General features: G+C 39.3%; 1 protein-coding gene across 1 annotated transcript in view; it reads left to right on the top strand.

Annotated features, from left to right (window-relative positions):
• The window catches only part of slc8a1b (solute carrier family 8 member 1b), a 145,808-nt gene that overhangs the window by 10,490 nt on the left and 114,862 nt on the right, over window positions 1-20,456 (top strand). The window contains exons 2-4 of the mRNA XM_030747762.1: window positions 1,540-2,451; window positions 3,906-4,070; window positions 4,743-5,533. Of these exons, the coding sequence (XP_030603622.1) occupies window positions 1,576-2,451; window positions 3,906-4,070; window positions 4,743-5,533 (1,832 nt within the window). The 5' untranslated portion in view covers window positions 1,540-1,575. The remainder of the gene's footprint in view (window positions 1-1,539; window positions 2,452-3,905; window positions 4,071-4,742; window positions 5,534-20,456) is intronic.

Genomic DNA, 20,456 nt, shown 5'->3' with positions numbered 1-20,456 from the left:
CAAGATAGAGAAATGGCTTTGAGTCCTCAAACAGACTCATCATGTTATATAGCAGAGTCCCTAGTCCCTTGATCTTATTGGAACATTTCCAGTAAAAAAAAAAAAAAAAAGAGACCTTATGAAAAACATTTCCTATTATTTAGGAGTGATTTATGTTCCTGCTGATAACTTTTAGGTGTTGCATGGTCAAGTTTCCAATTATGTTGTTTACATGGGAGCAAGAATGTAGTTCTCAGACACGAGTCTGCTTCCTTGAATGTTATGACTAAGTTGCATCAGTTTGCATGTTTTCTAAAACTAATGCTGTCTGAATCAGTGAGAAAATATTAACAGAGATGTACCTGCATTTTCCTGTTTTCTGCAAATAAATCTTTCAATTTGTGCTTAAATGACACCAGCTTTTTTATGATGATGGTGGTGGTTAGTCTGTCTGAAGGCATACACTTAACACAGAAATACAAGCACAGGATTTATTTGTCAGTAACCCACAACTCAGTGCTAAAGTCTTTTGGGGGAAACGATTTAAATAAAAACCAAATCAGAGATTAAATAAAATACAATCTGACATAATTACTCACAGTGCTGTATTTTTTCTCTAAACTGAACACTGCCAGAGATTGATAAATTCTCTGTGGCCATCTTATGGGTGTTTTCTATTAAAAAAAAAAAAGTCTTATTTGCAAATTACAGTTGCTGACAGAAGTTAAGTAGACTGTTATCAGAAAGGCCACTGCTGCCAGTGTTATATTAGGTAGCTCAGTGTTATTGCCACGGGAATGCTGCAGGGAAATTTCCAAAGCTGCTCCTTGAAAATCCAAAGTGCTGAGCTCAGGAGCTCAAGTTTATCTTTGGTGTGGTTATTCAGACTTGCTGTCCTTAAACATCTATGGAAACAGCTAAACTGAAACATATGTGTTAATCTCTGTGGTGTTGTGTTTACAACTTCTCCTATTCAATTCAATTTTATTTATATAGCACCAAATCACACCGTACAATCGTATCAAGGCGCTTTCTATGAATTGTGTATTGCAAAACAGTCATGTTGAGCCTATGGCAGTGTGGCTTTCCACTTCCTAATCACATGCATGATGCTTTCCAATTCTTTTTTCTGTGTTTAAACTCAAAGGTGAAGAAGTTGTTCTTTTTCCCACACAGCAAACTGATCCACAATCATTCATATAAATAAAGAAAGTATTGGACTAATAAGCAGAATTGATAACAACGTTAGTATAAATACAGTTTTATCAGTATCCATCCTTTGACATGAGAGACATGAGTTCATTATAACTTAGTACTTGCTGTAGAATGCAGTTTTAATTCTTCATTGTCCATGATGAATTATTAAGTATACAGTGTGTAACCCAAATACCAGTGCACCCTGAATCTTATAATAAAAATCACTACAGTATAAAAATCGCATAAAAGGAGAGTCAGATGTAAGATTTCTCCCTCAGACAGTGGTCTCTGTTTTGAGACATTCATTTGTTTTATCTCATGTAACAAAAATTTAAATTCTTTCCTCTTGTCTTCTCTCTGAAGGTTCAACATCCTCACAGTACTGGTCTTGACACCAACATGGGCCATTGGGATCACTCCTCCTTTCTATCCCCTACCCTGAGGTTAGCAGTCGTTACGGTGATCCTCCTCCTCAAGCTTCATCCCTCATTGGCCGGGGCGCCCCCTGAAACAAGCCTGGGTAGCTCTGTTTCGGCTGTGTCCACCAATAAAACTGAATGCAGCAAGGCTGAGCAGTGTGCAGCGGGGGTGATTCTGCCTATTTGGGAGCCCCAAAACCCATCATTTGGAGACAAGGTCGCCCGTGCAACAGTTTACTTTGTGGCTTTGGTCTACATGTTCCTGGGTGTGTCCATCATTGCAGACCGCTTTATGGCATCAATAGAGGTTATAACGTCACAGGAAAAGGAGATCACCATTAAGAAACCCAATGGAGAAACCACCACCACTACAGTCCGGATCTGGAATGAGACCGTCTCTAATCTTACCCTTATGGCTTTGGGCTCTTCAGCTCCTGAAATCCTACTGTCCATTATAGAAATTGTGGGTCATGGGTTTCACGCTGGTACACTGGGACCCTCCACTATTGTGGGTTCTGCAGCATTCAATATGTTTGTCATCATCGGACTTTGTGTGTATGTCGTGCCCGATGGTGAGACGAGGAAGGTCAAGCACCTCCGTGTCTTCTTTGTCACGGCCACCTGGAGTATCTTTGCCTACATTTGGCTCTACCTGATTCTGTCAGTGATCTCACCTGGAGTCGTGCAGGTGTGGGAGGGGCTGCTCACGTTCCTCTTCTTCCCCATTTGTGTGGTATTCGCCTGGGTGGCCGATCGCCGCCTGCTGTTTTACAAGTATGTGTACAAGCGCTACCGCACTGGCAAGCAGCGTGGCATGATCATTGAGACCGAGGGTGATCGTCCACTTCCTTCCAAGGTATGACACTATCACTGTTACCACAACTTTTATCACTAGGTTATGTATTTTCTTTTGTGTAAACCATAATATGTTCTTTTTGAAACTTGCTCAAATTGCTCAATTTCTACTGTTAGACATGTTGTTGCAGTATTTCCTTGTTCTCAGATCTCACCAATCACTTATTACTAAACATTTTAGAAGCTAAGAGGCCTTCATTAGTGTCTTATAAAGCCTTAGCAGTAATACTCAGAGCATATCAGACATATCTGTTGAGAACAGCCAACCAGTAAAAAAAATAATTAAGCTGTCCTCATCCACACATCCATCCATCCATTTTCTACCACTTATCCAATTCAGGGTCACGGAGGGGAGGAGGGGGGAGGGAGCTGATATGGTGGAAAAGATAAGGTGTTCTCTCTGTGTGTGAAGCGTGTTCATGAGTAATGTGTATCTGAAAGAAAGTTATCTGTATTACTGAATGGAATTTTGCCAAGCTGAATTGTTGTGATGAAGCACAGACACAATTTCTTAAATACTGTCAGCTATTAATTCCCCATTTTGACTTCCGTCTGATGCCTCATAGGAAGATACAGTGCATCACACACATCTAATTAATTCTTCAGCACAGTGGAGTAGGTTGCATTTATTTACTACAGTTAATTCAGACCCTCTGTCTCTTATTCCACATTTGAAATTTGGCCATGCTATTATTGCTTGATGATTGCTTGATTATAAAGAAGTAGTGTTCCATTAGTGCACAAAGAGCACTTTGATTTCATCTTCGGGGAAAAAAGTAAATCACTAAATTAAATCCAACTATGTTCCTGAGGGAGATGTTTAAAATAAGTATTTGTTGCCTTCCTGTTTAAAGAGCTGAAGGACGTTTCATCAATAAAATTATATTGTATGAAAAACATCATGTCAGTGAACAGAAGGCTTCTTTATTCTGACAGCTGAAAAGTAAAGTGACATTGAAATACTGATGACAAATACATTAGCTACCCTTCCTTTAAGATCTGGTGCTGCTAGTCTTTCATGGTCACATGTACAGCAAATCTTTTGAAATGTTTCAAGCAAAAACAGCCAACTCTTGACCTAAATTGGGCTCAAAAAACAAAACAAAATATTTTAAGAATAAACAGAGAGAACTGAGTTTTGAAACACTGACTGTAAGAAACCCTTATTGAGTAATAGTGTCCAGTAGCACCTTTCAGTGCTGGGATCGAAGGGTGCTATTGGACACTGTTATAAAACCAACACGTGTACCTGTAATTCACACAAACAATTATGCATTTAACCTTTGATTTCATGTTTGTTATTGTGTTCTGCAATATTTTATTCTGTTCTTGGAACATGCTCGCAGATCTCAGTTGACCTTTGTGATTACACCAGAAGGTCACATTAAGAATTGACATATTGAGAAAGCCTTAGATCAGTTGAACTGATTAAATTGCTTTCTTTTCTTTTTTAAGGTGGACATTGAGATGGACGGGAAGATGCTAAACTCTCACGGTGTTGACTTCCTGGATGGACCACTGGGTTTAGACATAGATGAGAAGGACTTGGATGAGGAGGAGACTCGGAGAGATATGGCCAAGATCCTGAAGGAGCTCAAACAGAAACATCCTGACAAGGAGGTTTGTAACATAGTCAGAATTCTATCTTATTATTGTTATTAGCAATTCAATTCACTGGCATTTAAAAAACTGGCTTACTTATTGTGCTTACTTGTCTGTTTTGTCTGTTAGCGTTGTAATGACTCTCCAAAAGCACAGTTTGCTTCATTCCTCAATTTTGGTTCATACCTTGGTTCTTTATTAGTGACTTGGTACTTATTAGCATAAGCAACAGGGACACATGGAGAATTAATATATCACTGCATATGCAGGTATCCAAGCAATTTCTCACCACTGTTTCTGAACTTATATTTACACAAATGCTGCTTCCACCACTAATAAAAAAAAAATGACAACAGACACTGGGTTACATTATTTGTCATCACAAAACTTAGACTAAGACACACACTGTCTCTCTCGCACTGCAATTAAAAACAAGAAATACTCATTCAGTTGCATATGTCAAGTAAAACAATTAAATTGAATATTAAAAATTAATGTAAACTCAGGATCATGAGGAGCTGGAGCCTAAACCAGCTGTTACAGTGTGAGATGTGATATGTGCCCTGGATAGGTTGCCGGTCTGTTGCAGAATATTAGGTCAATTCATACATTTACATTTGAATTTCACTCTTAATCCACTAATCATACATGTTGTTGCACTCTTTGTGTCTTTATATTTGCTCTTACCAGGTGGAGCAGCTCATTGAGCTTGCCAACTACCAAGTCCTGAGCCAGCAGCAGAAGAGCCGTGCTTTCTATCGATGCCAGGCCACCCGACTGATGACGGGTGCTGGCAACATCCTGAAAAAACATGCTGCTGACCAAGCACGAAAGGCCGTGAGCATGCATGAGGTTCGCTCTGAAGCTGGTGAAAACGATCCCATCTCTAAAATCTTTTTTGAGCCCGGTTCTTACCAGTGCCTTGAGAACTGTGGCACAGTGGCAGTGAATGTGGTGCGGCGCGGTGGCGACCTGGGCAAAACGATTTCTGTGGAGTACCGGACAGAAGACGGCACAGCCAACGCCGGCTCGGACTACGAGTTCACTGAGGGTGTAGTGGTTTTCAAGCCAGGCGAGACGATGAAGGAGATCCGTGTGGGGATCATTGATGATGACATCTTTGAGGAGGACGAAAACTTCTTGATTCACCTTTCCAGTGTCAAGGTGTTGACATCAGAAGGCGAGGAGCCTGAGGAAGGCGAGTCAGCTAATCACGTTGACTCAGTGGCCTGTCTTGGCGTACCATCCACAGCAACCGTTACCATCTTTGACGACGATCACGCCGGTATCTTTACATTTGAGGAACCTGTATGCCATGTGAGTGAGAGTGTTGGCATCATGGAGGTGAAGGTGCTGAGAACATCTGGGGCTCGTGGCGTGGTCATGCTGCCATACAAGACGTTGGAGGGAACAGCACGAGGTGGTGGAGAAGACTTCGAAGACACTCACGGCGTCCTGGAATTTCAAAATGATGAGATATTGTGAGTAATTTTGATCGGTCACTCTTTTAAAATCGTTAACTGATTTTCATGCAGATAATGATCAGGTTCACAGTCATTATCTTCATGTATTTCTTAATTGTTTTTCACGCTTTTTGCCAGTGTAATGTTACAAATGTTATTGGCGATGACGTGAAAAGGCGAGGGTGTTAGTGCGATGTGGTGGTCACGATGAGAAGCAAGGCAGGCTGCTCTCTCAGGACACAACAAACTCGACAATGCCCCACCCCTTTATGCTTTTTACCTTGTCTCTATTTTTCATACTTCTTCTTCTTCTTTTATTTTCATCAGTCTGTTCAGTCCTCTTTGCCTTGGTCTTGGTCAGTTTTAGTCTTCTGTAGATTTCATTGATTTTTGCACTCTGTAGTGCTGTATACTCAGCACAGTCAGTTTAGCTTTTAAGTTCCAGGTGCCAAGAAAGTGGGAAAGTGGATTATTTATTGGATGGTTGGTCGTTTGAATTTCAAGTAATTCGAATGTCAGAACGCTGAATTTGAATGAGATGCACTGATGTTTCTTTGAGTAAGACATGCAGTGGGAAACCGAGAGGAGCTGGTCCCTGGAAATGGTGCAAGAACTCAAAAGACAGCAGGGAACTGGAGAAAAGAACATCTATCTAGGCAACTTAATTTAGATACACAAAAGATAAAAAAATAAATAAATTCACTTGCCCTTTTAGGTGGCTTTATAATGTGTGAGAACATCCCAGAGCAACCACTCACGCAGCCATCTTGAAGCTTATTTGTCATCTTTCCCAGTTGAAAAGGGCACTCCATTAGAACTCCATGTAAAGATCCCTGCTGTGAAATGAGAGAGCTACAGTTCAAATCTCTTTTCAGCCCAGTGTTTAATGTCTGATGGTAACTCATGGTGAGGTTTGTGATTGCTATTTGACCATATTTCAGGAGGACTTTTACCTCCAAGTTGATTTTGCTCACAGCCAGCTGCTGTATTCGTCATCCTGATCCACACCAAGTGTGGGAAATTAGCTCCAGCTGTCAGTCTAAAGTTTCTATAATACTAGTCAACACACTTTAAAACTAATGATAATTCCACAGTCTCCTTTTGATATTTAAATCTTGTTGTGTAATCTTTTGAAAATCCAGCTCCTTTCATGACATACCATTGTTATGAAATGAATTGGATTTTTAATTTTTTTGCCAAAACCTTTAATGACATGTTGACTCAAACACTGGCTGGGATATTCCGATTACTTTACAACTGATACAGGTAAAATGGTATTGTAGTTAGATTCGTATTCTTGTATGTTAGTCTTCTAATGGTTGTTTTAATCTTGTTACCAATAAATATTAAGCTCATTGTATAATTATGTTTTTCACAGACAGCTGTCACTGTAAATAAATTGTTTGTCAGCCCTTGGCCAGTTTTGGTGCTCGCTGTGAATGAGCCTAAAGTAAATATACTGGTATACTGACTTCACTAAATCAACTGGACTAGTTCCTTGGAAAATATTGACTTCACTACATGGATTTCTGAGCTATAAATCAGACATTAAGTTGTTTAGTTAGTGACTCTTTGCCCATACTGTTTACCTTAGCTTTTCTGGCTATGGAAAAGGTTCTCTGTCTTCATAGGGAGCACAAGCATGATTGGGAACTGCTGCTGGTGTGGTCTTGTAATAAGTAAATGAGATTTTAAATTTGATATTGAGCTGCAGGAATAAACTATACTTGACTTTGTTTAGCAGTGGGGAAGGAGATGGAAAGCGCTGTGCCTTTTTAGCTGGCTGGCTTCAGTTGTTGGTTACAGTAGTTTGCCTTGGAAACCAAAAGTTTGCTTACAGCGCTTGTTTGGAAGTGTTCAGTTTGTATGAGAGATGGAAGAAGGGTTGTAATGACGTTAAACAAAGTGTACTGACATAATGAATGAATGGGAGAGATGCTGTCTTAGTAACAGTAGTCTAAATCTCTTTCTGTGTCAGCCTCTGCTGTTTTTGGTCAGATTCGAAGCAGATGTCTGCAGGGCCGGCTTTTTCAGCCTGTGGCAGACATACTTTCCACAGCTTATAGCGCTTACAGCCAGGAATAAGTGGGTTTTAATAACACTTTGTCAAAATCAAATGATGGACTGTACTTCCGGCTATCATGGTTACTGTGCGTGCGTGTGTGTATGCTTGTGTGTACATGTGTGTTTCTTTTGGGAAAGACTGAGCATGAAAGTATTTTAGACATGCCTCAAACACAAACACAAAATTATTTTGCTATCAGGATATCAGGGTTTTATTCACACACAAGTCTTTTAACCACTTGGTGAGTAAGTGCACATATAATTCTTCTGTGGTGAACTTTTTTATACGAATAAGTAAAAATGGTAGCTATTAAATCAAAAGTAAACCCCAGAGCATAATATAAAAGGAAAGTAATAGTAATAGAAAGACCACAATTAAGACATCGTGCAGAGCAGAGCAGAGAGAATATTTCCTAGTCATTTTTTATGTTAAAACTTCCTTTAAAGAAAATATAACATGGCAGCAATATGACAACTTGTTTTGTGCACATGCATAAATCTTTGCAATATTCCCCTTTAAATTATTTTAGCTTTCTAGTTAAATTTCTTCAGTCCTTTATGTTGTAGTCTAAGCACAACACTTACCTCCTCATAGAGGGCTCATTTTGTCAAGATGTAGGATTTGGCTTACAGATATCTAGGGATTATGGGAAATGGCGTTTATTAAGGGTTGCTAAAAAAAGAGTGTTATGAAACATTGAAAAAAATCAAACTTTTGATGTGTATGATGCAACTGAAATGATATACTGATCATTTCATTTGAGCCTAAACATTTTTTGGCCTAAAAATCAACTATGTAACTATGTAGGCAAAATAAATTCTCAGACGATAATAAAAACATGTAATGGTTATGCTATTACAAATTTTTTTTTTTTTTTTTATAAATAGAAACTAGAATTCAAACAAGTGAATTAATTTTCCAGTTGGGCTTAAGTTCAGGTGGCATTTTGCTCCATGATATAGCCAGGTTCTACTAACCAGTTAAACTGACATTAGAGTGTCCTAATATGTTCTCTAGTTTTCAGGAACATGTAATGATGATCTCATTTATTTGATGTTTTATTGGGTGAAATAGTACATTTCTTTCCAGGCCCCAGAGTCAAACACTTGTGTATGCATAAGAAAGAAGATGCTATACTGTGCCTTGTCTTGATTACATTCCTCGCCTTTAATGCGATGCGGGTTAAAAATAGCTGCTCTGGATATATGGCCAGAAAATCGTTGTGCTCGTGCAAGGACAGCAAAGGAACAAAACTTTTATGGACAGATACGTGGTAATAAATAATAACTGCATAAACTTACCATTTATGGCCCTAATTATTTTGCAACACTTGTCCCATGATGGGCTTTTTTAGAAAATATGCATTCCCACAGAAATACACAGTGTAAGTCGCAAATGAGCCATTGGGACCCTGACATGCCCCTTTAGGGAAAAGCAATGAACGACTTTTGCTGAGGAAAAAAGGAATTACAAAATAGCTGATCTAAATAGGATTGCCTCGAGGCTGACTCTACCCTGATTCTGTTTTCTCTGACAGAAGAGAGGGAATGAGGTAGTGAGAGAGAGATAGGAGAGGTACTGTGAGAGGAGAGATTAACGAGTGTGAATGGAGGCAGTGATGGGAGAGTGGTGGAATGGACAGAGGGGGGAGTGAGGAAGAGAAAAGTTTTAGTCATCTTAAAGTGTCGTAATTTTCTATACTTACTTACTAGCCCTGCCTTCCTTCTCCAATTTTCTTTTCCACCCCTTTGTGTCTCTCTGTCCGTAAGAGGCCCTGTGTAATTTGTCTCCAGAATGCTTTTTGAGGTCTTATCTAGTGTATCTTGTGAAAGATGGAAATGTGCATGGGTGTGCTTGTGTGTGTGTGTGTGAAAGAGAACAATAGGGAGAGCGCATCGCCAACACCACATCCAATGCTCAGTGCTGTCAAATTACCTCTGTACCAGCTCAGTCCTGCATGCTTGTGTTTGTGTGGGTGTACTCTGCTATCCACCTTGTGCTTTAATGTCCCAGTACAGATGCTAGAATTTGTTACCAGCTGTGACAGTGAGGCGGGTATTGTTTTCACTTTGGAGAACTGTCTGTCATCATGGCAAAATGTTGCTGCAACTACCACAGTGGCGGTTTTGAGCTCTTGGCAGATGTTTATTTGTCTGTCTGTCCATCTGTATGCAAATGTTGCCATTATGATAGTATTCCAACCACGCAAGACACAGCAATGAAAGTTTCCACGTGCAAGAAGAGTTTGCAGAAGATTGTGGTCAAAGAACTACTGGGGAGGCAGTGATTCATAGTAGTACTTCTATTACAGTTGCTATTGTTAGTGTGATTGCAGCCACTTAAGATGTGATTTAACTGGCAATTTTATTACTTTGTAAGTACTGTTGCTACTAACATAGCTTAGACTGTTGTGACAGCATCTGTTTTTGGTGCTGCACAAACTTACTGCAGCCATTACGAACGAGTTAAACAATACAATAGCTAAGTCGTTTTTTTTTTTTTAAATATGAGATCATTTCACTTGAGCCACTGAAATGAGGGTTGTTGTTAAACAGGTTTTTTTTTTTATTTTACCCAACTAAATACTGGATAAAATATTTTGCTAAAATAATTTGTGTTTTTCTACATATGCCTTAATTACCACTGCTAATATATTGTATATCTGCTGTTATAAACTAGCGTCATAACATCTGTCTTAGGATGAGCAGTTTTATCCAGATCACCTTCCAGCAATCTAAGTGGCTCTATTTTTATTATAGATGGTCCTGATGGAATTAGCAGACCACTTAATACAAACTGGGCCAGCAGTTCAGTTTTTCCATAGCTTGTCATTGAAACAGTATTTTTAGAAAATGGAAAGGACAGTCAGGTTGGATATTATATACTAAAATTTACAAAAAGTACAATCAACCCACGCTATATGGTTCATTAGTAATCAATGGAGCAGTGTGTCCAGGGGAGCGAGCCCTTGTTTCACATACTGAGGTTAAAAAAATTGAGCAAACAGAGCATGCAGGTGAATACGTGCAATGAGATACAAATTTGGAAACATGTGTACTTGCACGTCACACATGCATTTGTTTTGCTGTGCAATCAGTCACTTTTTGACCCTGTGAGGGGACGAATACATGCGCACACAGAAACGCACCAATTATGCAATTTCCATAAACAGGCCGCAAGTCGAGAAATGTGGTGCATGTTGAGAATCAAATTAGGCTCCCTCCCACACACACACACACACACACATGCGCGCACACACGCATGCACCCATGATGAGCAGACTGGGAGTTCACACTCTAATAACCAGGACAGATTGGCCTTTTGAGATGCATGCTTAGAAGCTATAGAATTGTGCAGTGTGTCTGTGTTTTTATGAGTTAGGCCTGTGTGCTTTTTAAAAATACATTCAGGTGGCAAAGAACTTTGATTTTTATTTATTTATTTATTTTTGACATTTTGCTTGTTGTCAAGGTTCAGTTTCAACAAGCTTTACTCACATAATCACAGTGGAGTCAATGTAGATTTTCTCTTAATAAATAAGGCTGACAAATTTAATAAAACTGGTTGTGGTATTAGTGACTTTTAGCCCAAGAACATGTAGGTGCTGTTTTGTATGTCTCGATTGCCAAAGTTAGTGTTATAATCTTGAATTTGTGTTAAGTGGGTTTTATTACTAATGGTATCTTTTCAGATTCTAGTATTCGTCTTTTATGGCCACCTCTAATAATTTCTTTGATTAAAAAAAAAAAAACAGCCAAAACCATTATTTAATCAAGGTTGTTGGAAAAATTAATGGGCCAAAAAAAGAAAAAAATGTGCTGCCTGAACAGGTCAGGACCAAGTGCCAAACTTGCGTGACCTTACGACTGAAGAACCTGTAAATATCAGTTTATGAATGACATGTTAAAAGTTATGCTGCAATAACAAGAAAGGGAAAATGTCCTTAAAAGTAGAACAACTTTTTGTGTTTCCTGTTACTTATGGATGCAGAAATGCCAACCAGTGACTCAGAGATATTTAAAACTGCAGCTGAACCTCTCTTATAAAGAAAAGGGTGAAGAAAGAAAAAGATTAACATAGCATATTTTATAGTGACCATCATTTATTTATTTATTTTACTGACTGGATATTACATGGGGACAGTTTATTCTCACAGCAGCTCAGTACATTTGATGTTTAAGGCTACCTTGGAAGACAAATGTGTTTATGGCTTTTTCAAATGACCACACTTATAGGTGGGGTGGACAACTGATCGTCACAATAATCATTTCACGGGAAAAGATTTGGGCTCCCCCAGTTCTGAAGTCATGAAGGTGTTAAAGGACGGGGGTTCACACAAGGCAAGCACTTCAGTCAGAGTAAACTGTATATTTCACATGTTCCGTCAGTGGAAACATAATTAAAGTTAATCCTAAATCCAAACCATACGATGAAAAAACACTTGGCTAACACCTGCAGACCATCAAACTGTCTCCATCTTTTTATTAACAGTTTGTGTCGTTACTAAAACTCCAGCATGCATGATGTAATTGTTTGGATTTAGTTATAAAAAGTGCCTGCCTAAAAAGAAACAGACATATGGACTGATTCTTATATAGTTCTTTTTTATTCTGCATGAACACTCACCTTATACAGCATGTCTCATTCACCCATGCATTGATACAAGCACTTTCTATGTGCTTTCTAGCTAACATTCACATACACAAGCACACGCTGATGAATGCATGGTTCAGGATCCTTGGGGAAGATACTGCAGACTGGAGCAGCCACTGAGCAGGGATCGAATCACCAACACAGCCTCCCCACCTTTATGTGTCCCTACTTTATGGACACACATATACATTAAAATATTGATGGTAATGAGGCTTGATGAGGTTTGCAGGTCACCCATACACACTGCATCCTTCTGTCACAGCAGCATCATTAGTGAACATTTCTGAATTAATTAGCAGAAGAAGATAAGATTTGTGGGAGAGCCATTTTTTTTCACTTACAGAGGACGAAGGATTAAATCTGTGTGTGTGTGTGTGTGTGTGTGTGTGTGTGTGTGTGTGTGTGTGTGTGTGTGTGTGTGTGTGTGTGTGTAGTGTCTGTGCAGTGATTCATATTTGTTTTAATAAATTCTTCTGTTGCTCTGGAAAATGTAGCAAACAGCAAAACAATATCTGCTTGAATCTTTTTTCCTCCTTACATGTATACACAGCTAACACAGACACAAAAACCCACACAAGTGTGTGTTTTATGAGGTGTGAACTTTGTGTACTCATGTTACACAGTACATTGTTATAACACCTCTCAAGGTAGGAGACACCTGTTACTTTGTGTGTGTGTGTGTTTTCACTGTGCGTGTATTTGATTTGAAGCTTGAAAATCACTGTGTTTTAATGCTTGACTAGTAAACTTGTTAAAACAAATCACCTTTTATTCTGTGAAATTAAATCATTTTTCTTTCTTTTCTTCTGGTTACAGCTTGCCACATGTTTAGATTACAGACTGCATATAAAAGATGCATGTAGCCACAGTGATATCACACATTTGCTCTAGATTTGCATTTCTGATGTCATCATATTGTTTTTTTTTTTTGGAGCCAGAAGTGGCCATATTTGAAATGTTAAGTTGTCAGATAATGCTAGCAATCTTAGTTAGCAAGCTGTATCCATAAACTGTTGCATATGCAGTGCACAGACACATACCTGCTAATTACTGCTGTGTAATAGACTAATAAAACACTCACCAAAGCTGAGTCTTATTGGATGGGCAGACACACAGCAGGCTATTATCAAATAATTCCACTAAAAATGTTCCAGACAGCACCAAAACCACAAACATGGTTGAGAGTTCCAGTTCAGTGACTTATTTTTTTGGGTGACTTATTGACTAATTAAAAAGATTAGTACCTTTAATATATGATTAAGATCATAGCTGCAGTCTCATGGAGACACGAGCATTAAGAATAGGAAACATGCAGCACGTGAGGAGAGGAGGAGAGAGTCTCAAGGCTGACATCATATCTTGGCGTTTTCTCACCCTACTTTCCACAAAAATCAGCTTTTATCTCCGGCAGGCTGCCACAATCTTCCTCATGAAGGAGAGCACAATCAATGGTTCAAAATCCCTTGTCCAGCTTGTTATGTAAACCCATAAGCGGTTGCTTTGTTTACTGTATATACCTCTAAATCACTGCCAAGCTGTTGCTCACATGGAAAAACACACATCATTTTAGATGGACACTCATAAACATAACGAGGGAACTGGAGCGCTCTGAAATATGCCAGTTTCACTTGTTTCACATGATTGTTTGGAATATACAAGTGTGACAATTAGGCTCTTCAGTCTTTTCTGTATACCAAATAACAGGAAAAAAGTGGAAGAGCGTGCAAGAGAAAGAAAAGAGGACAAGGGAGGGCAGGTCAGCAGCTTGACAAATGAGCCCTAACCAGCTGCCTCCACAAAACACTATTGCCTTGGCAACGCTGGGATGGAGAGAGAGAACAAGAGAGAGAGAGAGACTTAAAGGGAGCAAGAGAGTGATAAAAGACACGAGAGTGAGAAAGATGGGAAAGAGGTTGGTCTGGGGTAAAGAGATAAAGAGCAGAGGAATAGACTAAGAAGGCAGATGGGAAGTGATATTTTCTCATTTATTCTTAGTGCTGCCAGATGTGCCTTCTAATTGTGTGGTTTGTATTTTGTGATTATAATCTATCAGCACAAACTTTGCAATGTTTTGTGCTGCTCAACGAGCACTTGATGTACTATTGCAACACACTCGGTTCATGAATCTGTATGTTACCTGCTATGGTTTTGTACCTGATGAAGGTCAAATGTTGTGAGTAAAACAGTGGTAAGTGGGAAAGTGTGCAGAGGTTATATTTTATTTTTAAAAAATGCTAATAATAATTTTTGCTTCCTCATATGCACCTATTATTCTTTCAGGTGTGCAGAGATTTTGAACCAGCTGAAAAAGTTCTTATGAGTAAAATCCAAAATGATGTCACAATACCACCCACCATTCTTTCACTTACTTACCCTCAAACTTGTTTGGTATCCCTCTGGCAGATCTAACACTGACAGATTCAGTAACTGATTGTGTCACATCTTCCATTCACAAGTTTGCCATCTAGCCATTTGACTACAAGGAGTAGCACTCCCACTAAACAGCCGCACCCTTTCCCCAGCGATGACTCGGTTTACAGGTCCTCTGCGCAGTTTAAGAATTCAAGCGCCTAAACATGTATAGGCAGTTGAACCAGCTGGGACTGCCGATACCAACTCCAGGACAAAAAGCTGACAGCGACACATTTGGGCTCGCAAACCTTCAGTGCGTGTCAGCGCTGTTTTCACAGCAAAGAATTTCAAGGAGGATGTGACTGTTAATTAATTATTATCTCCTAAAACGAAGCAGCAAGTGAGGCGTTTGCTTTGTGATGGTGGTTTTAATATAACCGTCTTTATGTCAAAGTGGTCACTCACTCGACACATACAGTAGCTATTTTAGCTTGTGCACTTTTACTCCAGATTTTGCACAATGTCAATTGGCAGCAATTTGATAATTGTGATGAAGTGTCATGAGCCATTTTTATACCTGTGGTATCATTGTGTATGTGATGTAGCTTTTTGCTTGGTGCTTATGAAAGAGAGGCTTTAATAAGAGCACTGGCATATTCCCTGGTCTGTCTGCCTGTCTCCAGTAAGTAGTTCTAATGGATGGCTATGAGCAGGCTAATGCTATTATGTTGATGTTAATTTTTTGGCGAGTGGGGTCTGTGATATTGGAACTGAATTTCACCGGGTTATTTATTCTTCGCCTTAGTCACAGAGGAACCACTGAGGCAGGAAGATTGCCAAATGTGTCTTGTATGTATATGAAATTGACAGGTTAAGTGAAACAGATCATTATTGTTTATACCCTGTTATATTTCAATTGTGTGTGTTAAACTTTGTGTATGAGAGCTGTTGCATGTTGTCTAATATTATCAGCCCATATTGGCTTGTCACAGGTAAAGCTTCCATGACTGAAAAGTGAAGTCAGTGCACTGCATTATTTTTAATTTCCAGCAGAGGGCGATTTATGTGGTTGCTAAAACACTTCTGGTTGTATAGAAATCTGTGCAAGAGCAGCGCTCTGATCCCTTTCTCTGTGACCTCAGTAAACACTCTACTGATGCATTTCTGGGCTCAGTCACTAGTTTCAAATCATACTGATTACCATACTAAGGCCATTTTCTAAAATATGGTCCCCAATATTCCTGAGTAGGCTCTGTGTGTCCTTCCTGTGCTTGTGTAAGGAGCTCTGGTTTCTCATGCACAAACATGTTAATTCACCTGCCATTGAATCCTTAATCAAGGTACTGACTTACATCCAGCTGCACAGTGGCTTCCAACTGCATCCTAATACCTAGGACAAGTTAAACCCAGAGGCCTAGTTTGGCTGCAGGAATCAGTAAAGGATACCTTGCCCCCACACAGCACAGTGGCTTTGATTTCAAAAATTCTGACTCAGTTGGTGGTTATTTTTGGGTTAAATTCTCCCTGTGTGTCATGTGTTTTGAAAACATGCAGTGAAAACTGAGTGTAAGCCTGTAATAGCTGTAAGGGTACAAAAACATGCCAAAGGGGAGCTTCCCCAAATCCCCAATTATTTAGGAAATTCTTCTTCACTGTGTAATCAGTATCACCTGTGCACTTGGACACAAATTTTGTTGTGGGTTATATAAATATTTGAAGAAGTTCAGTGAGGAAAACAGTATTTTTAGCTCGGCCGTGTAGAAGAAAAAGTCAAGCTACTGTCATGGCCTTGGTGGCGGCGGCATTGTATGTTCCACAAAAACTTTAAGGTTGGCCATAACTCAAGAACAATCTCACCTAGGATGTTCAAATTCACACCATAGGTGCATCTACTAAAAATCTCAGATGAGTTTGAGACCTTGACCTGAAGGTAAAGGTCAGAGGTCAGGTTTTCTGAAAATCTTGTGAACGCAATAACTCAAAATAAGCTCGCAATACCTCACCTAGGATGTTCAAATTCCCACCGTAGATGCATACTGTTCAAGCTAGACCCATTGACCTTCACACACTTGTTCAATGACTTTACTATAGCCCACCCCTCCCCTTCCCTCATTTACGAATGCAAAACAGCCGGGCCTTGGCACCCGCTCAGTGGTGCTCTTGTTTAAAATCTAGAATTAGTTTATGTATATTTTCACTTAAAAATGAATAAGTTAATGCAAGAGGTCAGAGAACATGTCACAAGCGAGCACATGTGAAATCTGTCTCTTTAGTAAAACATTACAGCAGGACAGGTCAGGTTTAGGTCTCAGGTTTAGTTCTAGGAGTCAGGATTTGTTGGTTTATAAAGGCTGCACTAAAGTCTCGGTTTGATGCCTGTGCTGCCTTTTGTGTGATGGGGGTTATTGCAAAGCATTTCTGTTTTTAACAATAAAGTCAGGAAGACAAAACATCTGTGTGTGTGTGTGTGTGTGTGTGTGTGTGTGTGTGTGTGTGTGTGTGTGTGTGTGTGTGTGTGTGTGTGTGTGTGTGTGTGTGTGTGTGTGTGAGAGAGAGAGAGAGAGATCATGCATGTTTTTAATTTGTCCATTAACACCTGCTTCACATGCAGAGCATACCGTCTGTACGTGTTCTTTTTTCTTCGACTCTTTTTTTTTTTTTTTTCTCTCAGCATGTTGTCCTCTTAGCACAGTGTTGCTGTGGGTAACCACGATAATGGCTGGTGCAGTATGTGGTCAAATGCTGCCAGTTGTAGTAAAAGCTCAGACTATTTCACGCTCTGATGGGTTTCTCTTTCTATCTCTCTCTCTTTTTGTGTGCCACTTATTGTGGTGCACACAGAGAAAGTGAAGAATAAAGAGGGGAGGAGAGGAATCAATGGATGTATGGAAAAAATTCACTAAAAAGAAGGGAAAAACCACAGAGAAATGAATGGAGAACAGTGAAAAAAAGCGAAAGGAGAGCACTGACAAGAGCTCACACTGTGAAAAACAAGGAGAAAAATTGACAAATACACTTGAAACAAACCACAGGACCACAAAATAATGTTCTGTACTATGTAAGTTAAAAGTGCAGTGTTCTGCTACTTCCTTCTCATCCTCACCGTCTCTAAATTCACTGTATCACTTAAAGCATATTATGTGCACTCATCTTTAACGTATATATAATAATGATGACAAATTTAGAAACGAATAGGACAATGATGAGGAAAAACACTTGATTGTGGTAATGTTTGAAACATGACATAATAATGTTGGATTTTTGCTATCTAAGTTACCTTAGGCCCCAGTCATCCAGGCCTAGAGATGCATCAGTGAGGCCCTGCCACTACAGAAAAATATACACTTCACAACTGGTTAGCAAGTGGTTATTGGCGGTCTATAAAATTGATTGCTAAAGCCCCGGTAATGCAGGCCTAGAGACCAATCAGGGACCTTGTGGCAACCTCCATTTGCTAGGGAAAAATGTCTGTTCCCAGACCAGTTGCCGACAGGTTGCTGCCAGTCGCTATGTGAAACCTCTCAAAGAGGTATACAATGCTACACCGAAAACCTACTTTTGATTGCTTTGGTAGCTAGTAGGTTGTCGCCCATAGCTTGCATGGAATATGCAGGTAGGAAGTGTTTGTGTCTTCCAGGCAAACTGTGGTGACTGCGGCAGTCTGCTTGTTTTTTGGTGTAGCAGTCTCTTTGATACCAATTTCATGTGGCAACAGCTGGCAACCTCTAGCAGCCACTCAGCAACCAGTCAGGGAATGCACATTTTTCTCTGGTGACTGAAGGTTGCCAGTGTATTGCAGAGCTGTCTCCAGACCTGTATGACAGAAACCTTATATAGCTCTGGTTTGACTTTAGAAATGGTTACTTGGTCTAGATCTCAGCAATTTTCAGTTATATTGCAATTAATTATTCAAGACACTTAAATAATTGCAACAATCCCTTAACTTTCCATTTTGTTCTACTATGAGGCTGACATTTGTTATTTAAAGTAAAATGTTATAATATTTTGCACTGGGATTCATGGTTCCCAGAAGATTAACCATGATCTACAATCTCCTGCTTGTACCTCACTCCATCTTTTTCTTTCATTGTGATGAAGAGAGATGTGAGCTTGCAGTGAGATCCACCAATAAATCTGCTACACTCACACGATAGCTGATGGATTAGACCTCTTGGCTGGAATTCTGTTCTTTCTGCCACTATACACTTCCCTTATCTTGTCTCTGAAGATTCTCAAGTAATCAAAGTGATGGAGTGCATAGAAGTACTTTTTGACCGTCTCTGAAACATGTCTTTTTCCTTTCCTTTGTATGCACCCTGTGCGACCAATTTCTGTTTACAGCATGTTGACATAGCCAGCATAGTTGTGGTCTGCTAGTAACAAGGGGAACTTTCCCAAAAAAAGGATTAGACTATGTTTGGCCCCACTGGACTAATATTGGTACAGATGTGGTAAATGATGTAAGAAGTCCAGTGGTTGGCTGCAGACTGGGACGTTAATGAGGGAATCACTGTGTTAGCCACTTGATAGAACTTGCAGAATGTTGAAATATATATAAAGGTATTTTAAACCATGGCAAGGTGGGTTGATATGAGTTGAAATACATTTTTAAAAATACCTTCTAATATTATCCAAAAAAAAAAAAAAAAAATAATAATAATAATAATAATAAGACACTCATTTAAGTATTTGATGTTTTAATTATTAGCAAATAAATATTTATTTTTGCTCATCTTTTAATATGTAAGTCCTGGATTGAGTGAGAAAAATAAATAACCCCATGATAAAAGTGGCCAGGTGTTTTAAAGTAGTGGCCTTGTAACTGGAAGGTTGCTAGGCGTAACCCTTAAATGAGCTCATGAGCTCCCATATACTGTAGGTGCTCCAGCATCCAGCAGCAGAGATCTGCATTTGTCCCAAGCAGCTGAAGGTAGGAATTTGCAAAAAATGGTTAATTAGGTAGTTTCTGGGGAAAGGAAAGCGTGTCCTGCATGCCCTTCAGTGAAAAAAAAAATAATAATAATTGAGAAAATCTATTTAGAGGAGCACAAGTTCAACACTTAAGATCCAGCTTCTTGTCTCATTGCTCTGATGGAACCAAGTATTTCACTTAGTCTCCACAACAAGTTTTCTATTAATGAGCGCAGCAGAGATGTATGCAGCAGTGCTAATGAGCGACAGGCACAGAGCAGAAAATGAGGAAAAAAGTCTGCATACTCAGACTTAATAGACAACATTTTATACAATGTCATTTGCATTTTAAACTGTGGAATGCAATCATTTAACTATCACCTGTCAGTTATTGTTCATTTTTCTGCTTTAATCTATGCCTTAAAATTGACTTAATAATGAACCTGCTCACACAAAGGTCTTGGAGATGATTTGCATGTTGAACTAATAACCAACTATTCTGGATCGCAACTTGTTAAGATTTAAATAATTAGATGACAAATATGGAGCTGTAGATGTTGGATGATATGCAAGATAGCACATTTGTGATAATGCAAAGCTTCTAATTTTCTACTGGTTGATGCATTTTGTATGCAAAGCTCATAAAGCCTGAATAATCAGTGGTTTCAGTCTGGATAGCCACGTTGCACCTAGTCAGTGTGACTCTGATGTTTTTCTCTATACAACACAAATAAGTAAAACCTTGTGTGATTAACGTGAACAAAAATGTCTGAGGACAAACTGTGCAGAGATAACAAAGTGAAAGTTAAACTGATTTATGGTGCTTAGTGGCCCATATCAGTGCAACAGATTTGATGCAGGAGAATGAGTCTTGCCTGGAGCTTAGCTTGAATATATATCTGATAGCAGTCACACTGGGGACAGTCACACATACTCACAACCACAGTTCTGCTCTTTTGA

The sequence above is a fragment of the Archocentrus centrarchus genome, chromosome 15 (assembly GCF_007364275.1).
Source record: "Archocentrus centrarchus isolate MPI-CPG fArcCen1 chromosome 15, fArcCen1, whole genome shotgun sequence".
NCBI lineage: Eukaryota > Metazoa > Chordata > Actinopteri > Cichliformes > Cichlidae > Archocentrus > Archocentrus centrarchus.
This window is presented reverse-complemented; position numbering and strand designations above follow the sequence as displayed.